The 19,461-nt window shown below is 48.7% G+C and overlaps 1 protein-coding gene across 2 annotated transcripts; it reads left to right on the forward strand.

Moving 5' to 3' along the window:
• Nucleotides 1-1,267: 1,267 nt before the first annotated feature.
• src (v-src avian sarcoma (Schmidt-Ruppin A-2) viral oncogene homolog) lies at nt 1,268-18,729 on the forward strand. 2 transcript variants are annotated; one of them, XM_068326089.1, is made up of 13 exons: nt 1,268-1,575; nt 10,414-10,672; nt 10,747-10,846; nt 11,946-11,963; nt 12,466-12,564; nt 13,380-13,483; nt 14,861-15,010; nt 15,101-15,256; nt 15,458-15,637; nt 15,901-15,977; nt 16,052-16,205; nt 16,385-16,516; nt 16,604-18,729. In XM_068326089.1, the coding sequence occupies exons 2-13, from the start codon at nt 10,423-10,425 to the stop codon at nt 16,810-16,812; spliced, it is 1,629 nt and encodes a 542-aa protein (XP_068182190.1). In that variant the 5' UTR covers nt 1,268-1,575; nt 10,414-10,422; the 3' UTR covers nt 16,813-18,729. The 2 variants fall into 2 exon arrangements, with proteins under 2 accessions (XP_068182190.1, XP_068182198.1); XM_068326097.1 differs by lacking the exon at nt 11,946-11,963.
• Nucleotides 18,730-19,461: the final 732 nt, after the last annotated feature.

The following is a 19,461-nucleotide window of genomic DNA, read 5'->3' on the forward strand; positions in this document are numbered from 1 at the left end:
TTATGAGATTTAATTCTCCATTCTAAACAGTGTAGATATAACAATAAATTATAAAATGCAATTCCATAGAATCAAAGAAGACATTTTCATCGATTAAACGTGGAGCAGATCTTCCTCGGAGCGTTTCAGGGAGGAGGAACATGAGACCCCTGGTGAGGAATTGTCTCATTTTCAGCTGTTCCGTGACCTTCTTGACCTGTGTTTGCCTCCTGGGGGGCCGGAGCGTTTCCCAGCAGACACGCTGAATGAATCTGGACTGTGGGAGAAATCTGGATCCCAGGGTGATCCGAGGAGAACGAGCACCCCGCCGTGAGGTCGCAGGTCATTCGTGAACTGTTACATCACAGAGCAACAGATGATGTCATCACGCCTGCAGAAACCCATTGTCTTCTCTCCCTCCCAGGAACAATCATTGATCAGTTATAGATCATTATTATTATTATATGAAGACATTTTAACAAGACGCTGTCATGGATTTGGAGACTTACAGGTGTAATACCTCATTTGAACAGGAGGTGGCAGCATCGCGTCAAGAGGGGAAAAGTGACACAAGGAACTCATTCATGATTATTTACAAACAGCATTTAAGACGAAAATCAATTAAAAATTAATCTAAAATTAAAGGAGAGCTTGTCATAATTGTTATAATGTGTAAATACTGTAAATATAATGGGTCTGTTCAGATACGGTTGCTGGAGTCATAAGCTCTCTGTATTTGAGCTGAAGAAGAGACCGACATTTCAATTAAAAAAAACCACATTTTTGGTTCATGTTTTTAAATAATTTAAAAAAAAAGATGTTTTAAGCCGATCAGAACCATCAGAATCAGACCCAGAAGTCCTGAGGTTTTGTTCTGTGGAGCCATCAAAGCAAACTGGACCTTCTGGGCTTCGAAAGCAGACCTCATAGTCCACTGAGATCCGGTTCCAGATCATTCCTGGATCCTTCTGGAGCCCAGAGGAAATTTTCTAGTGGATCTGAGGAGAAAATTACACATTTGCTCAAACATTAATGAATTAAACTGATCTTGATTGATCGGATTAATTTATTTGATCAATAAAACTAAAATCCAGCAGGGGGCCGAACCCTCCTGCTTCCTGCTGTCACGTGACTACCTCTACCTGTTCTCTCAGGTGAGGACGGAACCCGAACAGACGCCATTCAGCCCCATCCTGACTGAAACTCTCTGACCAATCAGAGCTGGATTTTGAGCGTGCGGCCCCTCCCCTCCCCGCCCCTGGCGCCGCCCCCCAGTGTTTTGGTCTTCATTCCGTGTTCCCTGCTGACAGTTGTTGCGTCGGAGCCGCGTTTTGGGGATTTTTTTGATTCACCCTGCAGTGAAAATGTCCCCCCGGATCCCGATCGGTGCCCGGTCCTGACCTCACCGGAGCGCCTCCGGTTGAATGGGATCCCTGGCCGCCGGTCTGCCCCTCGCTTTGGCACCGACCGTCTCCGATCGCCCCGGATTGCGTGGCTGTGCGCGCCTCCGACCAGCTGATTGATGGTCTGACGTGAAGCCGCCCTGCAGATCGGTGAAGAGCGTCCACGCCAGATCCCCGGTAGCGCGCATCACGGGTGAGTCGCGTAAACTTGTTATTTCCGTGGATCCGTCCACAGAGTGGAATGAGGGCTCTGATCCGACCACAGACTGACGGAAACCACCTCATCTCCTACTGGGGATCGGATCACTCCCAGTCCCACCAGTGGGGCCTGACCCAGGCGTCCCGCCGGGATGCGTGGAGCTCTGCCCCACCTCAGGTTCCCCAAGTCTTCCTGGGTGGAACCAGAAACCCGGCAGCTGCTATCCCTGAGTTCCTCCTGGGCTTCAGATGATCAATAATCAATCATCCTGATTGATTTTTTTTTTTTTTTAAGGAGTGCCGGTTTAAAAAAAAAAAAAAAAAAAAAAAGGAAGTGTTTGACAGAAGGGAAATGAGAGGCGGGGTTAAAAAGAAAGTGTAAAAATCTAGAAATTATTTCAGTTCTAAGGCAGAAAAAGTTCAGAATTAAGTCGGTTTAGAGAAGCTACAAGAAATATTCAAATGTTGTGGGAGGGACGAAGGCTCCATCTTCCTCCATCCTCTCTTAGGTGGTGGTAGAGATCTTAGAACTACAGTACGATCACATGAAATCTGATTTTTAGGGAACATTCCTCCAGAACTCTGGGTCTGGGTTGGCCCCTTTTAGTTCCGACCCCCGACCTGAGACCAGCTGACGTTTATTTCAAAAGTGAAACCTGTTTTCTCATCAGAGGTGTGAAGATCTGTCACTAAAACCCAACATCCTGGGGTTTTTTTTTTCTGTCTCTAATCCTTTTTACAAATAAAAATCCTTTTTGTCGGTGCGTCAGGAGACTGAATCCAGCTTCCGCGTCATTAGAGGCCTGCATAAACGATTTTATCACATGACGCTCATTATGCAAAGCCCCAAACGTCACCAGTTTCCCCAGGAAGTCCTGATGGCGGCGGCGGCGGGTGAACCGTGCTACCCAGCGCTCGCCGACCCGACGGGCCATTGTGGCTCCTGAGACCTAATGCTGCTTGGAATCCCATGAATGCCCCTTCAGTGAAAGCCGTCCATGTTTATGTCAGGGACTGCTGGAAAGTGGCACTTGAGGCAGAAATTCCTGCTAATTGGCAACGTGGCGGTGGACGGGGCTCTTTGCCCCCCCCCGCCCCCCCCAGACTGGAGGGGTCTGTCCGTCAGGGTGATGCACGGCGACCCGATCAATGAGGCGCTTGTTTCGGGAGGCGATCCGGCCTCAAGACGAGTCGCTTCCACTTCCAGAATTGCCTTTGTGTGATAAAAATAAGGGGGGGGGGGGGTGGGTCTATAGGGAGTCTGTTTCTTGGGGGCAGGGGAGGGGGGGGTCACAGCCAAGCATTCTGACTGGGGTGTGTTTTCACCGTTTGTCCGTTAGGAAACAGTCCTGGTTCTGATCCAGATCATCATCAGTTGGTTAATCCCCACAAAAATCACCCCCCCCCCTCTACTCTCCAGACGATGTCCCCATCCCCATCCGGTCTGGATCCAAGTAGGCCAGGGGTTAAAGGTCAGACAGCGGCGTTCAGGGGGTGAAAACTGTGATTGGACAGTTTGTTTTTAGGATGCGATGACATCATGGGAAGCGGCTCTGGAGCCATTTGGTGGAGTTCATCATCGGCGTCCCACTTTCCCTCCGGGTCAGATGAGGATCAATGGGCTGTGAGATGGTAGAGGGAGCGTCTGATTGCCCCCCACCACCCCCACCCCCCCCCCCCATCGGGAGGACGGCATCTGACTTGTGGTTTGTGTGAGCCTCTTCACTGCTGGGACAGTTTTTATTCTCTTTTGGTTTTGGAGTATTTAACAAACAAAACACTCGTGTGTGTCCCCCCCCCACCTCCCACCCCCCACCCCATCACGAACCCACTTCAGCGTCCCGGAGAAAGACTTTTTTTTTCTTTTTTTCTGGTGCACAAAACATGAGGATGAGATTTGTGAAGGCTTCCCGCTGACGAGACCCTCTGAATTTTTCATGTGTTTTGATTCTAGACTTCTGTCGCTCTGGCCCAGATTCGCTGCTAATTAGCGCCCGGCTAGTTTGAGGGGCATGTGTGTGTATGTGTGTGTGTGTGTGTGTGTGTATGTGTGTGAGCACGGGACCGCCGGCGCCACCTGTTCCCTCGCTCGTCCTCTTCGTCGTCCCGCCCGGCTTCATCTGTCGGCCTCTTTTCAAAGCTTTTCTACGTTGGCGTCCCGGTTTGGTGTCGGTCGTCGACCCGGTGGAGGAAAAACGGGAGAACGAACCCATCCACGGCCACGGAAGAGTGTGTGTGTGTGTGTGTGTGTGTGTGTGTGTGTGTGTGTGTGTGTGTGTGTGTGTGTTTGCGCTGTCCATTTGAATGAAGTATCTGATAGTGGTTTGATAGAGTCCAACAGAGGAGGGATTGTGTCCTCCCAGGATCCCAGGCCACTTCCTATCCCTCAGCTTTTTGGGGGGTGGGGGGGGGCACTGGGGGGTACAGGCCACCCATCTCCACTCAATCCACCCACTGTTGCCTCTGTGGAAAAGCGTCTCAGCCTCGTTCCCGTCACACCAGGCACATTTCTTGCGACAGGAAAAGCCTCTTTGACATTTACCGAGATGCTCTATGGGCGGCTTTGTGCGGGGCGCAGCTGCAGCCGCTCGGGATGATGGGATGCCCCCCGTCTTCTGAGGATCTCTGTGGACGCCGTCGTTTGCATGCATACGGCGTCCTCACGGAGACTGGTCCACCTCCACCGAGTCCGACCCAACAATGGGAAGTTTGCCTTCATGGAGAGACCAGTCTGTCCATTTTTGATCAGGAAAAATGTTTTATCTGTCTCCAACACAAAGACATTCAGCGAGGACCAAAACTGAACCAGAATCTGAGCTGAAATCTGTGATTTTGGACCAAATTTCTCCATAAATTTCCTACAATTCATTTAGAAACAATAAATAAAACCCATTTTGGCCGTCCTTATGATTCGAACCCTTGAACGTTGTCGTGGTGACCCGTGTTTGACTCGACTCTTCCTCTGTGCCTCATAAAAAAAGCTCCAGGATCTTCCTCACTGTGTTGTTTTCGCCGCTTCTCTTCCATTTGAATATTGAAATCGGGCTCCTTCTGAACAAAGAGACGCTTTAAAGAGAAGGAGGAAACCGGGCCTGCGTCGGTTCTCGTCCTCCGGGCTGTTATGGAAATGTCCAGAGTGTAATCTGATGACGGAGCGTGGCAGTCTTGAAGGTTGAAGCCGTCGTTGACTCGTTCTTCTCGTCTTGTTTGGAGGACAAACCTGGTTCTTCATGCTTTTTTTTTTTCTTTTCTCTTTCATTCAGAATAAATCGATCATGCTGTTAGAGACGGAACGGCGTTGGTTCGATGCCCTCGGCGTGCGTTTCCTTCACTGTTGACAATAAAACACCCTTCCAAGCTGATTGAGTCTGGTCCAGGCCGCCTTTCCCCTCCCTGACCCAACGGTTAATGGGCGTGTGGCGTTCAGGGACGCCCGATGGATCCGTATGTCCCGGGATGGTGGTGGTGGTGGTGGGGACGGGGGGCGGGGGGGGTCTATGCCTGCTCCCTGGTGCATTCCTGCTTTGGGCTGTGCGATCCGGAGAGGAGTTGGAACTCGCCTGTTGCTCCTCGCTGCATTCCTCAGCCGTGACTGGGCTCAGATCCAACGCCGCGGCTCGAACCCACAACGCTCATAGAGACCGACGCGCACACCTGCTTCGGCTCCAGTGAGCAGCCTTCACCTGGGGGCGTGTTCCTCGTTGCTACCTGTGGAGGTCTCTCCTGGTTCCTCTGGTGGCTGAGTCTCTGCAGAGCAAGGAAGTGATTTTAAGGGTGCTTTTTTGGGGGGGGGGGGGGTGATCTCCTGAAAGGATTTGAGAAATGATGATGAGGAGGAAGAGCGTTATAGTGCGTGGGAGTGGGACTCATGTGGGGTGTTGGGGGTGGGGGTGGTGGTGGTAAAGGAAGCTCTGGAGGATTATCTTTTCCTTCCTCTCCCTCCTCTTCTCGTACGATCACATGACCACAGCTCCACATTTATCTGAGAGGAGAAGATACGAAGCTCCACAAAAGCGATCCGGACAGGTTCTCGCCACTTCCCGTGCTGACAGAATTCTGTGAAGCCCAGCTGGCGGCGTCGCATCAGTCACGGCGCTGAGCGGGGCCGCCAACGCCTCGCATTTCAGTTGGTGACGTTGGATTTGCGTGGCGACTCGCTGACAGGAGAACAGCTGAGCGATTTTTTCGACGTAAAGCGGAACACGGCGTCTGGCGTGGAGTTCACAGTCGCCTCGTAAAACGCGCTTCTTCCTCCTTCCCCTGGCGGATGAGGAAGCGTGACGGGTTAGGTTGTGTAACTGTTGGTTAATGTTAAACCCCACGAAGTCGAAAATTACAGTAGTGTCTCGTCCAAGCAACGCCCGCCACGCCCAGTCTGGAGGAAGGTGAGGCGGTGGTGGTGGTGGTGGTGGGGGGGGCATCGATGGGATTAGACCTCAGACAGCGACACCCAGGCTCTGTGCTGTAGGTCAGGTGAGAGTCACATGACCCGGACAGGTGTGACCTCTGGGAAACCTTCATCAGGACACTTCCTGTAGGTGGAGGAAGCATCGGGACCGGATGGAGACGTTTAACAGACTTATTAAGTGAAATAAACTATATTGTGCGACAGTTCATATACGTTTAAATTACCGTAAATAATGAAATAAATAGTTCGTTGCTATATTGCGGAATTTTTATTTTTCGCTTGTGGTCCTGGAACGCATTAACCGCGAGGAATGATTGATTACTGGTGTTATATTTTGGTGCCTGGCGACATCTTGGCGTCTTCAGGAGAGCTATTCTCACTTTTTTACCCTTATTTATGCTAAGCTAGCCTGACGTTTTAGCATGCCGATAGCATCTCATTTTTAGACATCCCATAATGCTCTTTAACTTTCCTTTCCATTTGCTGTTTCCTGTTCCGATAAGACGTCGTGACGTGACCTCGTCTGAAACGGCCCAGATATTTTCTTACCGAGCCTCAATCCCAAAAATAATTTGATGTATGTCATACTCAGATTAGGAGCGAGGGATAACAGAAAATCCGTGACCCCCCCACCCCACCCCGTCGGTGCCAGGCGTGTTTGTTGTTGGGACGTGGACAGAAATTCCTCTGTAAGCGCCGGCTTTAAGAGAGACGGGCCAGCTGCTGGGCGGGCGGCGCCCAGAGACCTATCACATGACCGTAAGGTCGCGTTGGCGATCCAAACGCACGATGGGATGCTTTATTATATAGAAACACGTCCAAGGCTCACAATTAGAAACGCCGTGTTTCTACTGCGGAACCGCCAACGTCACCAAGGAAAGAGTTTCCAGGAGACATCACCTCCTCCCTTTCTGCTCCCCCACCCCCACCCCCACCCCCCACCCCCACCCAGATGCTTTCTGGACGTGACAGACGTCCCACGTAATTTAGGGAGACGGAGAATTTCCCTCGTCAAGATGGAGCACGCGGCGTTCCCAACAACGACCCTGCATCTGTGCAGACTGCTGCTCCAAGGAATGCTCGGAATCGCCTCCATGGCAACGTGTGTGTGTGTGTGTGTGTGTGTATGTGTGGGGGGGTATGAGGTGGTAAATATTGACTCCACTGCCTCCCCATCCCCGTGTGTGTTCGCAACAGGAGCACGCTGGACTAAGTGCTGCCATCCAGGGGCTTGTTTGCCCTTGGACCTCCAAACATTGGGGGCGTGTTGGGGGGTTGGGGGTGGGGGGTGTCCAATGATCAACCTCCTGAAGGAGTAGGAAGTGTGGCTGGACTGAAAGCCGGGGGCCGGCGTGCAAACACCCCCGCAGCCGGTTCCCGCTTTCATGTTTGCTGATGGAGAACAGAAACACGGAACCCGTGTTTGTTCAGAAGGAGGAAGCGGCCCACCTGCTGGGGCGCACGTGTGTGTGTGTGTGTGTGTGTGTGTGTGTGTGTGTGTGTGTGTGTGTGTGTGTGTGTGTGTGTGTGTGTGTGTGCAGCTCAACAAACCCTGATCGGTTCCTGCCGTTCTGAGCTGCGTTCCCACAGCGGCTGGCTGTGGGCGTGGCCGTCCGACCGGTCCGTCCCGTCTCGTCTCTGCGTTCGAGGCCCCGTGTCGGCGGCGGGAACCGCCAACAACAGAATGTCATCGCTCCGTCTGACGGGGAGGGGGATTAGAAAGTAGATGTAGATAATCTGGACGGGACACACGTGGCTGGATTAGATCGGGAGCTGGACGAGCGCGAAATACCAATTTGTCTTTTGTGGGAGGGGCCGTCCTGACGGCGACCACACCCGCCGCCATTTTCTCCCCAGACTTCCTGAAGCGGTTTTTCGGCGCCGTCACCAGTTAGCATGTTAGCATTGGAGTGAGGTCGGTCCAGTGAAACACAAGCATCTAGTGAAGGTGGATTTGTGAGGAGGTGGGAACAGGTGACCTTTAACCTGGCGCCCGGGGCGTTCAGGTCTTAAAGGGAGAGGGTGTTGTTGGAACACGTCTGCTCCGTGCAGCAGCGAGGGGTCGACTGTAGATGTCATCAAGACGCGCGAGTCCGGACTCGTCGGTCCACATAGCAGAGCTCCGCCACCCCCCCCCCCTCCGGTTGGCTCTCCAGAACATCTGAAGCTCCTGATGTTTGACGACTCGTGGATGAAACGGAGATCAGTGAGGCTTCACCACAATGCCGCCCGTTGTTTTGGGGCAAACGGACCTGCGGCCCGCCCCCGCCCAGAGGGCCGGATGACATCACATCCTTTCGGTTATGAACAGGATGCGTCGTTAATGGTTGGCGTTCACACGGAAGGAGGAACGAGCAGCTGCTGCGTGAGACGAGATTCCCTTCAGCAGGATCCCAGGAGACAGAAGGGTTCGGAATTCACTGTCAGATCTGATGCATAATTAAGCAACCCCCCCCCATCACCCACTTTCTCCCCCCCCTCCTAACCTCCCGCCGTTTTGCCAGAGGGATTTTCCTGCTGTTACACCTCAGCTCTACTAGCATGCTGTTGTTTCTTTGCAAGGAGTCTTTCAATTGCAGTGTTAGCAGTTAGCAGTTAGCAGCTAAAAAAAAAAATCACACACAGGCAGGACAATAAAGGTCCATCTCTCCGTTTCCCTGAAACTTAAAACACCGTCTGTCGGTGATTTTAACTTTTTAAAAATTGTTTTTAAAAATGCAAAAAAAAAAATTTTTTAATTTATATTTGGGGGCTAAAAGACGGGAAAATTAAAATAAAAATGTTTGAATGACAAAAAAAAAGAAGAAAATTTCAATCAAAATGAAATAATTTTATTTTTTTTAAATTATGTGCTCATTTGGCTGCAAAGAGTACCAAACACAACCCTCCCCATTCATTCATTCATTGGTTTAGCTGGGGCCAAGACCCCCCCCCCCCCCCAAGATCTGGTTTTTCCACCTCTACATGGACGCTTTGACACACCCCACCACCGCCCTACTTCACCTACAGCCACTTATGAACCATGACAACAATCTGCTGAGGGGGGTGGGGGGCACAAAAACAAAAAAGCAGACGTGCCCCAGGGGTAGATATCGACTGGCCCGCCACATTAACCCCTCTTCACTTCCTCCCCCCCATTTGGAATGTTTTGAACCAAATCCTCGCCCTTCATCGCTGCTCTCATCCTCCCATCGCCGGTCCTCCTCCGGTGGGGGGTTCATGGATGTCATTCTCCGTCTGAAATAAGGAGGGAGCTCAGGAAGCCTCCAGAATGGCCGCGTTCCATTTCGTGGTTAAAAAACTGGGCCATATGTTGCTGCGTCATGTGACTGCGAGCCCCCGCTTCTCGCTGAGGATTAGACGCTTGGCTGGCGTGTGATGGAGTCCGGCGTAAAACCCGGCAGCCTCCTCAACCAGCAGACACCATCAATATGCACCATGACCCCCCCCTCTGCTTATCACAGGGACCCTTAAGGCCCCCCCTTATCTGACTGTTTCGGTGCTTATATTAGCATTTCTTAGCTGACCCCCTGTTGCTCTCCATCATAGCACAGGCTGGAGCGCTGCAATGATCCCCCGGCTTAGCGCAGTGATCCCCCCCCCCCACGCTAAGCTGACATCAGAGATGCCTCCTGATCCCGGATCGGCCGGGGAAGCTTCAACAAAGAGAGAGCCAAACCGGCGTCCTGACCTTTGCCCTGCCCTCATTGGCTCTCGCTTTATGATGTCACATGTCATCCAGAGGTGGAGTCACTGACGTGTCGCTGAGTGACTTCATCTGGAAGAATCACGAAAGCTGCTCCGGTCGCTGCTTCTGTTGTAGAGTTTATGGACGTGTTCTCATCGGGGATTAAACCCAATCACTTCAATGTCGTGGCTGTTTGCCCTCTTCTTCCTCCTCCTCCTCCTCCTCTTCCTCGGGCGTCCCTTCCCGCCTGTTTGCAGCAGCAGGCGACTGTTTACAGCCAACAAACTCTAATAAACCCCGCGTTTGTTCACCGCTAACATTCAGCAGCGTGACTTTAAAGGTCAATCCGTTTCTATCCTGTTGAGGAAAATTAACAAATCAATCAATTAATGACCAATCATTAATCATTCATTGACCTGGATTTCACTGTATTTGGTTTCTTTATTGTATCTATTTTATTTTAATTTTTATGTTACCCCCACCAGGAAGAGGATCCAAACCATCACTTGTTGATGGTTTGGATGTCAGGGGCTAAAATGAATGAATGGATGGATGGATCAGGTTTGAGGACCCGTCTCAGCGGGTTTAGGGCGGTGGTTTCTGGTTTCTGCCCATTTCTGCGGGTCGCGTTTTTTTCCAGAGAAAGTCTTTCGAGTCTGTTGCTGTTTGTCTTCAGTCACGTTTCCTTTTAATATCCTGTTTGACAGACTTGTTCTCTGCCCTTGAATGCACCGCAGGCCTTGGTCATGGGGGGATCCAAGAGTAAACCCAAAGATGGAGGTCAGCGACCCCGCAGCTTCGAAGGCAACTTAAGCTCTGGTGGAGGAGCTGGGGGCCACCACCTCAACTCCAACCAGTCTGTCACGCCCAACCGCAGCCCCAATGTGGACGGGGGCCTCGGCGGGAACTCGTCCATGACCAACAACGCCGAGCTAGCCCTGTTCGGAGGCGTGGACAACAACAGCGTGGCCTCACCCAACCGGATCACGCTAGCAGGTGAGGATCCCCTCTGAACGCGGATCCAGCGGATTTCTCTACTGTGGTCGTAACCGGACGTTTTCTCCTGGTAGGGGGCGTGACCACCTTTGTGGCGCTGTATGACTACGAGTCCAGAACGGCATCAGATCTGTCGTTCAGGAAGGGCGAACGCCTGCAGATAGTCAACAACACGTAAGACCTCAGACGTCCTCGAACTCTTGTCTTTTCTCACCTTTTATTCACATGAAGTGAGTGATAGTCTAGTCTTCTCTCACGGAAGGTAACTTCACGTCCACAGTAGACGCAGGATTAAAGGCGAGTGTTTGTGTTCGTCCGTCCGTCCACCAAAAATGGGATGAAAATGAGATGATGACCTTGATCTTGAGAAAACTAGGTCAATGTCAAAGGTCAACGTTTTGTACATTTTTTTTTTGCACACATCTCAGGAACCGGATAAGATAGAGAGACGAAACAAGAGGTATTATATTCAAGGAGGCAAGGGGGTGACAATTTGATCACAAGCTTGACCTTGAAAAAACTAGGTCAAGGTCAAATTTTCGCTCTTATACCTTTTTAGGGACACGTCTTTGAAGCCTGATGAGATGTCATCACAAAACAAAAAGCAAACATTTTCAGGAAGCCAGAGACGGTGCCTCATTGGTGCTCTGAAACCTCCTGTAACCATAGTAACGGGCTCAGCAGCCTGATTTTGGTGTCAGCGGACACTTTTTAAAAAATTTTTTTAACCCATGCAGCTGCACGTCCTTCTCTGTGAAGGCGTGGCCGTGGGAATCCCCGTTAGCACAAATCTAACCTGCGATAGGGAGACAGGAAGGTGGAGGGTGGGGGGGGGGCAGGTCTGTTTTCAAATTGAGGCTTATGCTATGAATCAATAGAGGTGCAGTGAACCATATACTGTAGAACTGCCCCCCCCCCCCACCGCCCCCCAGTTTTGCTGCCCAGCAAACTGCTGACCTAGAAGGCGGAGCCGAGCACAATGGTGGATTAAAATGCAGTGGGCCCCTTAAGCCAGAGACCTGGACTGTTACTGGGTCAAGAATCCCCCCCAGAATCTGATCCATCCTAGGACTGTCGAGTCTCAGCTCTCTGATTGGTCCCCTCTGAGCGTCTCTTTCTCTATGTCCCTGTTATGTAACCCTTTGGTTTCAGATTTTTAGCTTTAGCGTTAGCATAGGTTGTATCTTGTTTCTGTAACTCGTCTCTTTTTCCACCGTTTCACTCCCATCTCTCTTCTTCCTTTCTCCATCACAAACCATCACATTTGTAATAGGAGGAAGGTGAACTGCAGGTTTGTGAAGCTTCTCTGAAACTGTATTTGACTGTACTGCCTGTGTGTGTGTGTGTGTGTGTTTTCTGTGCGTCACCTGAAGCACACCTGTAATAGACTAAAAACAACACCGACCACATGACTCCACCCGTTCCCTGTGAAACCTCAGGGCTGAGGGAAGTCTTGCAGAGCTACGATCAATTACCTTTACGGGAATCTAGTGCTGCAAAACTACAGCTGCTCACTCCCTGATAGAGAAGCATATAGTTAACCCCCACCCCCCCCCCCCCCAGTTGCATGTTTGTAAGCAATGACATCATTTCCTCATATTAACAGTAGAGTCCCTGGTATTTATCAAGCTTCTCCTCGCTGTGAAGGAAATGTAAAGGTCAGAGATGCTTGATGAATGGCAGCCCCTTAAGTCACACACCTTTGTGTTGTGTTTGTTGTGTGTGTGTGTGTGTGTGTGTGATGCACCACGCCACGCTGAAGCTGTGTGTTTGTTATCCTGTCTTCTGTTCAGGGAGGGCGACTGGTGGCTGGCCCGTTCCCTGACCACCGGAGAGAGCGGCTACATCCCCAGCAATTACGTGGCTCCGTCCGACTCCATCCAGGCTGAAGAGTAAATCTGTTTGTCTGTCTGTGTTCGCAAGAATCAGATTTAATGTCTGGGTGTGAGTTTGAAGACGAGGCTCAGATGGATACCTGTAATTCTTGTCAGGTGTAAAATGGGATCGATGATGTCTTAAAATGCGATGCTAAGCAGGAATTTTAGACTCATTTAAGCCCAAATCTCTTCTCCCAGTAATCAGCCTAAAACAACCAATCCAGGACCATCATTGGTACCAATATTTATTCCACAACATCATCTCCCAAACTACTGAAAGACTCTTCCTGGAACCCAAATTAATAAAGATATTTTGATATTTTCCACTTAGAATCTGGAAGATTACATCAGAACTTCATCAGGAAGCAGCTGTTCTATTCTAGCCCATGAGGCTAACATTAGCATGCTAAGAAACGGCTGATTGACTGAGAAAGAGACGTCAGGTTTTTTCTTATGTGAGTCATGGGCTAACAAACTGCTAGCTGTAGCTTTTTATTGAATCTTCTTTGTCTGGTTGTGCAAAGAAATGAGGATGCTGCATAAATGTTGGTTGTCTTGTTGTCTCTAACCTGGATGATGTGTCACAGCTGATCCTTACGTGCTAACCTGCTCATTAAAACAACTAACCATCTAACTCGGCTTCTCACTTTTGCTTCTTGCCCCTCCAGTCGTCTCAGACTGACTTTAGAGTCCAGGTAAGATGCTGCTGCTCTGTGGGCTTGACTATGATCTGGGTATCTACGCTTCATCGCTTCTTGTCTTCCTTCCACATGCGTCTTCCTCCCCTCACTAACAAAGTTTTTTTTTAAATTTTCTCCCAACTTCATCAGGTGGTACTTTGGTAAAATCACCCGCCGTGACTCCGAGAGGCTGCTGCTAAGTTTGGAGAACAGGAGAGGAACTTTCCTGGTGCGGGAGAGCGAGACCACCAAAGGTAAAAACAGGACGAGGAGTCGGGTCTGATCGAAACGCCTCAGATAACGTCCCTCAAACTGGGATGACTTAATTCTGGGTCGTTCTTTGGATTCTTTACTCTTAAACAATCACGTTGAGCCCAGTGCAGAAAAATCAGAACCCTTTCGTCCCAATGAGGAAATAAAGCCACGTGGACGAAGCCACACCTCGTTCTTCATGGAGGTATTTGCATGAAAGGAAGAAGAGGAAGAAGAAAGGAAGAAGAGGAAGAAGGAAAATCAGAAAAAAGGAGAATGAAAGGAATAAGTAGAAAGAAATGGAGAAGAAGGAGGAAGATGAAAAAAGAAAGAAGAAAAAGAAGAGAAATAAGGGTTTGAAATTCTGCAGTGACTCTGGATCTTTTTGGATCTTTTGGATCTTCAGGATCTGAAGATGCATTTGAGCATCTGTCTGATTCTGATATTTTGGAGCATTTAAATGTTTCTTGATAAACGTATGTATTTAGTTCTTACAGCCATAAATCAGACTTCCTGTCATCTGAAAGCATTACTTTCAGTATTGAAAGCTGAAGCTGCGTTTCGGTGAGAGGCTGAAGGCTGAAAATTTTTCCCTGATAGGAAAACCCTGCGTGTGTCTGAAGTTGTTCCACTTCCTCTGAAAGGAGAGCAAAGCGTTCCAGTAACTCCTGTTCAAACCAGTTTGGGATCCCGACTGGGGGCTACGAGCTGCTGGGAGTGATTTCATGGTTGTTTCCTCGTCCCCGTCCTCTTCTGTTCCACGAGACGTTAGTTTCTGGTGGGTTCTCTAAGCTTCACCAGTGGAATCTCTTCACCAAGTAGGACCCAAATCCTTCCTGTAGCATTGAGCTGTCTTCTGCCTTTGGGTACCGCCGAGTCCTGCCAATCAGGCGGCGGCGTGGAGGCCAAGTGGGACGAATCGGGCAGATGGGACTCTGGAGGAGATGGTTCTGATAGGTAGACGCAGGTTCACCTGGCCCCGTGTGTGTGTGTGTGTGTGTGTGTGTGTGGTTTCTGCACAGGTGTGTGTGTTTGACGGGTAGTCCCGTCGTTTCCGATCAGGTGATAAAGGAGTGGAACGGATGGAGGGAAGCTGCTGGATGGAGGGATTCTGACAGAATTAGGTCAACATCTCCAGACCACATCACCCAGTTCAGACACTCACAGGGGGGAGGAACCACCCTGGGCTGCAGGGTTCATCTGTTAAGCACCGCCCTCTAGTGGTGATGACAGGCAATGTCACCAAGAACGCTTCGGTTTCCTTTAGAGCAAAATGACTGTTGTTCATTTGCTTTAGAATTAAATAGTAACACGTTAAACATCCTTGTAATAATAGGATTATAAACTCAAAATACATCATGATGATCCTGTCTGTCCAGGTGCCTACTGTCTATCGGTGTTGGACTATGACAACACCAAGGGGCTGAATGTGAAGCACTACAAAATCAGGAAGCTGGACAGCGGTGGCTTCTACATCACCTCACGCACACAGTTCAGCAACCTGCAGCAGCTGGTCAACCACTACCGCAGTGAGTCCAACAGAAATTCGGGCTTGGTTGCTTTTAATAGAAGCCTGGTTGTCCTGTTCTAACACTCCTCCATGTTCCTGTGTGTCCCAGAACACGCCGATGGATTGTGTCACAGTCTGACGGAAATTTGTCCCGTCCTGAAGCCTCAGACTCAAGGCCTGTCCAAGGACGCCTGGGAGATCCCGAGGGAGTCTCTCCGTTTGGACCTGAAGCTGGGACAGGGCTGCTTCGGAGAGGTCTGGATGGGTAAGCCGAGCGCCGTGGTCTCGTCTCATCTCCAGAAACCCAAAAACAGAAATAGGAAAGCACAGACCAGCTTGAATTTGAAACCGTTTGGAGACCAAAGGGAATAAAGAAGTTTTTTTTCTCCATTCTTTACTTAAAAAGTTGTTCTTGTAGTTTACTTGAGGTTTAGTTCCCATGACCACATCACTGCGTCTCTGTCAGGAACCTGGAACGGTACGACGCGGGTGGCGATAAAGACCCTGAAACCTGGCACCATGTCGCCCGAGGCCTTCCTCCAGGAGGCTCAGGTCATGAAGAAGCTCAGACACGAGAAGCTGGTTCAGCTCTACGCCGTGGTGTCTGAGGAGCCCATCTACATCGTCACGGAGTACATGGGGCAAGGTCAGCTGGGCGACTCGTCACAACCTCACCTTTAAATACTTCCAAGAGAAACCAGGAAACAGATCAACTTTACCTGTCTTCATCAACAGCCAAGTAGAAATTGATCTTTAAGGGGTTTACTTACTTAAAAAATAGTTTTATGTATTAACAGAATGACATTCAGCCATTTATCATTTGTGCTCAAGTCAAAAACCATTCAATTTATTTAATTATGTATGAATCAGAGGAAGATTTTAAACTCACCTTCAGTTTTGGTCTCACAGGAAGTCTACTGGATTTCCTGAAAGGTGACATGGGGAAGATGCTCCGCCTCCCGCAGCTTGTGGACATGGCGTCACAGGTCGGTACAGATCATCAGTCTCTTTGGTGTTTTCCTTCACTTCAGCCAATCACAGGGCTTGGTCTCCTCCTCAGATTGCTTCGGGGATGGCTTATGTGGAGAGGATGAACTACGTGCACAGAGACCTGAGAGCTGCCAACATCCTGGTTGGAGATAACCTGGTGTGTAAAGTGGCGGATTTTGGTCTGGCTCGCCTCATTGAGGATAATGAATATACTGCAAGGCAAGGTAAGGCGTTAGCTGTTAGCTTGTGCTTATCATAGCTCTGTGGCTAACCACCGTTTTTAGCTTGTGACTGCTAAAACATAAGTCAGCTATCATCGGTTTTTCTTCTCGCTGCTTTAATGACTTTACGCCTTTATGCAGATGATGTGATGTACTTTTGATTTACATTCATCCTCCTGCAGGAGCCAAGTTTCCCATTAAGTGGACGGCTCCTGAAGCGGCTCTGTATGGACGTTTCACCATTAAATCTGACGTGTGGTCGTTTGGAGTGCTGCTAACCGAGCTAGCCACTAAAGGCCGAGTGCCCTACCCAGGCAAGCACGAGTTTCTTTAGGGTTATTTGTCACACCGATTTCTTTTATCACCCAAATTCTTGAGTGCTCTTGTCCTGTCTCTACCAGGCATGGTTAACCGGGAGGTGTTGGACCAGGTGGAGCGGGGCTACAGGATGCCGTGCCCGGCCGAGTGCCCCGAGTCCCTGCATGACCTGATGCTGACCTGCTGGAGGAAGGAGCCTGAGGAGAGGCCCACCTTTGAGTATCTGCAGGGTTTCCTAGAGGATTACTTCACCTCCACCGAGCCTCAGTACCAGCCAGGAGAGAACCTGTAGCTGGTTCAGCCTCTGCATGCATCACCATGCATGTGCAGAACTGAAACTGTGCATCTACTAAAGCCACATCCTGGGTACAATCAGTAACTCTCTGGCATTGAGGAGTGTCACTGGGACTTAAGCATTTACTTCCTGCCTTTTTTTTTTCCAAAGTCGTTTTCACCTCCTCCGATCGGCTTCGAGGGACTGTTTTCAAAGGAAAAGGCTAAAATTGTGGTGTTATTTTGAGTTTATCTGAGTGTAAAACTTTATTGTGTTCGTCACCCCAACAGCCAAACGGGATCATGCCACCTCTTTGTATTTGTAACGTACCCACATTAAAACATTCCCCACCTGCTCCTGACTCAAAGCAGCCGACTGATGGTGTGTTTTTGGGGCTACGACATGAAGACACGGGTCGAACACAGGAGACTGGAGATGGAACGTCTTCCTGAAATGTCTATTTGGAATTTACATTAAGCGTTCTGTCGGTCCTCACTTTTCCTCGTTTCCTCATTAACCCCGAATCAACTGGAATATTTTCAGGTGACCAGTTTGAGAACCAAGCTCCGCCTCCCCAAACGCTGTGACATTTTAGATCCATTCGTCTTCTCGCTCCCCAGGCAAACAGTTCGGATTATCGCTGTGACCAACATACAACTCAAAGAAGAGGAGAGCGTCTGTATTTTCTGATATGACTTTTCTTACAAATGGCTACTGATATCTGGGGGTCCTCTCAGGATGGAGATAGAATTCTGCTGCAAGGACTTTTGTGCCAATGAAATTCTCTTTTTGTACTCTTGTACTGAGTCCAGGTGTATTTTCCTAACTAACCTTTCTTATGAAGAAGCTGCTCTTCCTCTCAAAAAAATCATCTTGAGATTCTGCGTCTGCCAACAGAACCGACTCACCAACGGGTTCCGAGGTGCTTTTGAGCATTCAGTTTAAAGTGAGGTGAATATCATCTCCGTTAAATTCTGACCTTTCTAGAGTTCTATTTTTAATCAGCGTCAGTTTTCCCCTCTTTGGTTCATTTGTGGTCCAACACTGGAAATATGGGTGCTTCTTCCTGGTCGTTGCTTCCTCTGGCCTGTAGGGGGCAGACCACCCCTACAAACAGCATGTACAGAAAAGCCGCTGGCATCTTCAGCCCTAATGTAAATATCAGCAATGCTCATCAGTCTTGTACATAACATCTTTATAATTTATTCCTCTTAAAATAACCCTGTGTCTTGTGTCTTGGTTCAAACTTTAATGTTGATATCTTGGTACTTTTAGGGGATTAAAAAAATATCAGCTCATGATGATATAAATAATATATTATAATCACGCGTTCACATTATGAGTATGTTTTTTTTCTGCATGTTTTTTTCCGTGAAACTTATCTTGGTTGTACGTTTTCAGTATAAGTGATCGGTGTGGAGAATTTGTCTCGTTTTGGAACACAAGAGTTTTGTGATCGACCCTCAGCGTCACTCCTTCCCATGACATGGACCATTAATGTTTACATCCTAATGATCTTCCAGTTGCTCCTGGGGCTTCAGAGGCTTATATGAAAAGTTGTTCCTGCAAGTGCTTCCATCGGACAGTCTGATGGACACCCCCAGCTTGGGCTTCATAAAACACTCCTGACAGGGACTCCATAGAGAAGACGATGTCTGGTGTCTGTCCAGCGTCTGCTGTGTCCTGTGGACATGGGGTATGCCACAATAATAAATACATCAACCTCTTTGTCTCCTCCTGATGTGTGTGGTGCAGCCATGTGTTGGAGACAAATACGTTTCTGTGGGTCTTTCTGTCTATGCAGATATTTTTCTAAGTCTGATATTCCTATATTTGCTCTTTTCTACCGTATTCAATGGGAATTAAAAGAAATCCTTTCCTAAATTCTACTGAATATTGCTGAAATATGAAAATACCTTTGAATAAAATTTGTATACTGACAACTGCATCAGATCTTCTTTATCAGCTGGTTGAAATCTTAACATTGGTTTTTATGCAAGCCATGATATTTTTGCTGTATCTGGCGAACCTTGAAGGTCGGTCCAAAAAAGAAAGCCAACATCAAAGCTGTCCCTGGTGCAGAAAAGGTTGGTGGCCCCTGCTTAATTTATTCAGGTCACCACCAGTGAAACTCTTATACTGTATCAGATAAAACACAATTATAATGTATAGATTTGAAAAACAGATAATCAAGTTGACGTGTTATTATTCATTCTTCGAGGAACAAGAAAGTCTGATTGGATGTGGAGATATTTCACTGAAAACCATGAATTTTAACCACCAGGTGGCTCTAATGTCAAGTCACAGGAGAGCAAAGAGACATGACATTTATGACATGCTATACAGTCCTGTAGGACGTTGGTCTGTTCATCCAAGTCAACGGTTATTACATTTATTATACATTCATGATTTAAGCAGATGCTATAAATCATATCAAACATTTTATCAACATGCTGCTGATGTGTTATTATTTTATTCTTACGACAAGTAAGTAATCTGGTTAATATCTCAGTAAGTAATCTGAGATATTAACCATCATTTACGTCAGAAGTTGACTTGCAAAGTCAAGTTTTTAGAAGCTTTTTTTAAAGGCAGATAGAGTTCCTAGATCCCTAACTTCGTTGTCCAGTTTGTTTCAGTGTTTGACAAAAGATAATGAAAATGTTT

The sequence above is a fragment of the Antennarius striatus genome, chromosome 2 (genome assembly GCF_040054535.1).
Source record: "Antennarius striatus isolate MH-2024 chromosome 2, ASM4005453v1, whole genome shotgun sequence".
Taxonomy (NCBI): Eukaryota; Metazoa; Chordata; class Actinopteri; order Lophiiformes; family Antennariidae; genus Antennarius; species Antennarius striatus.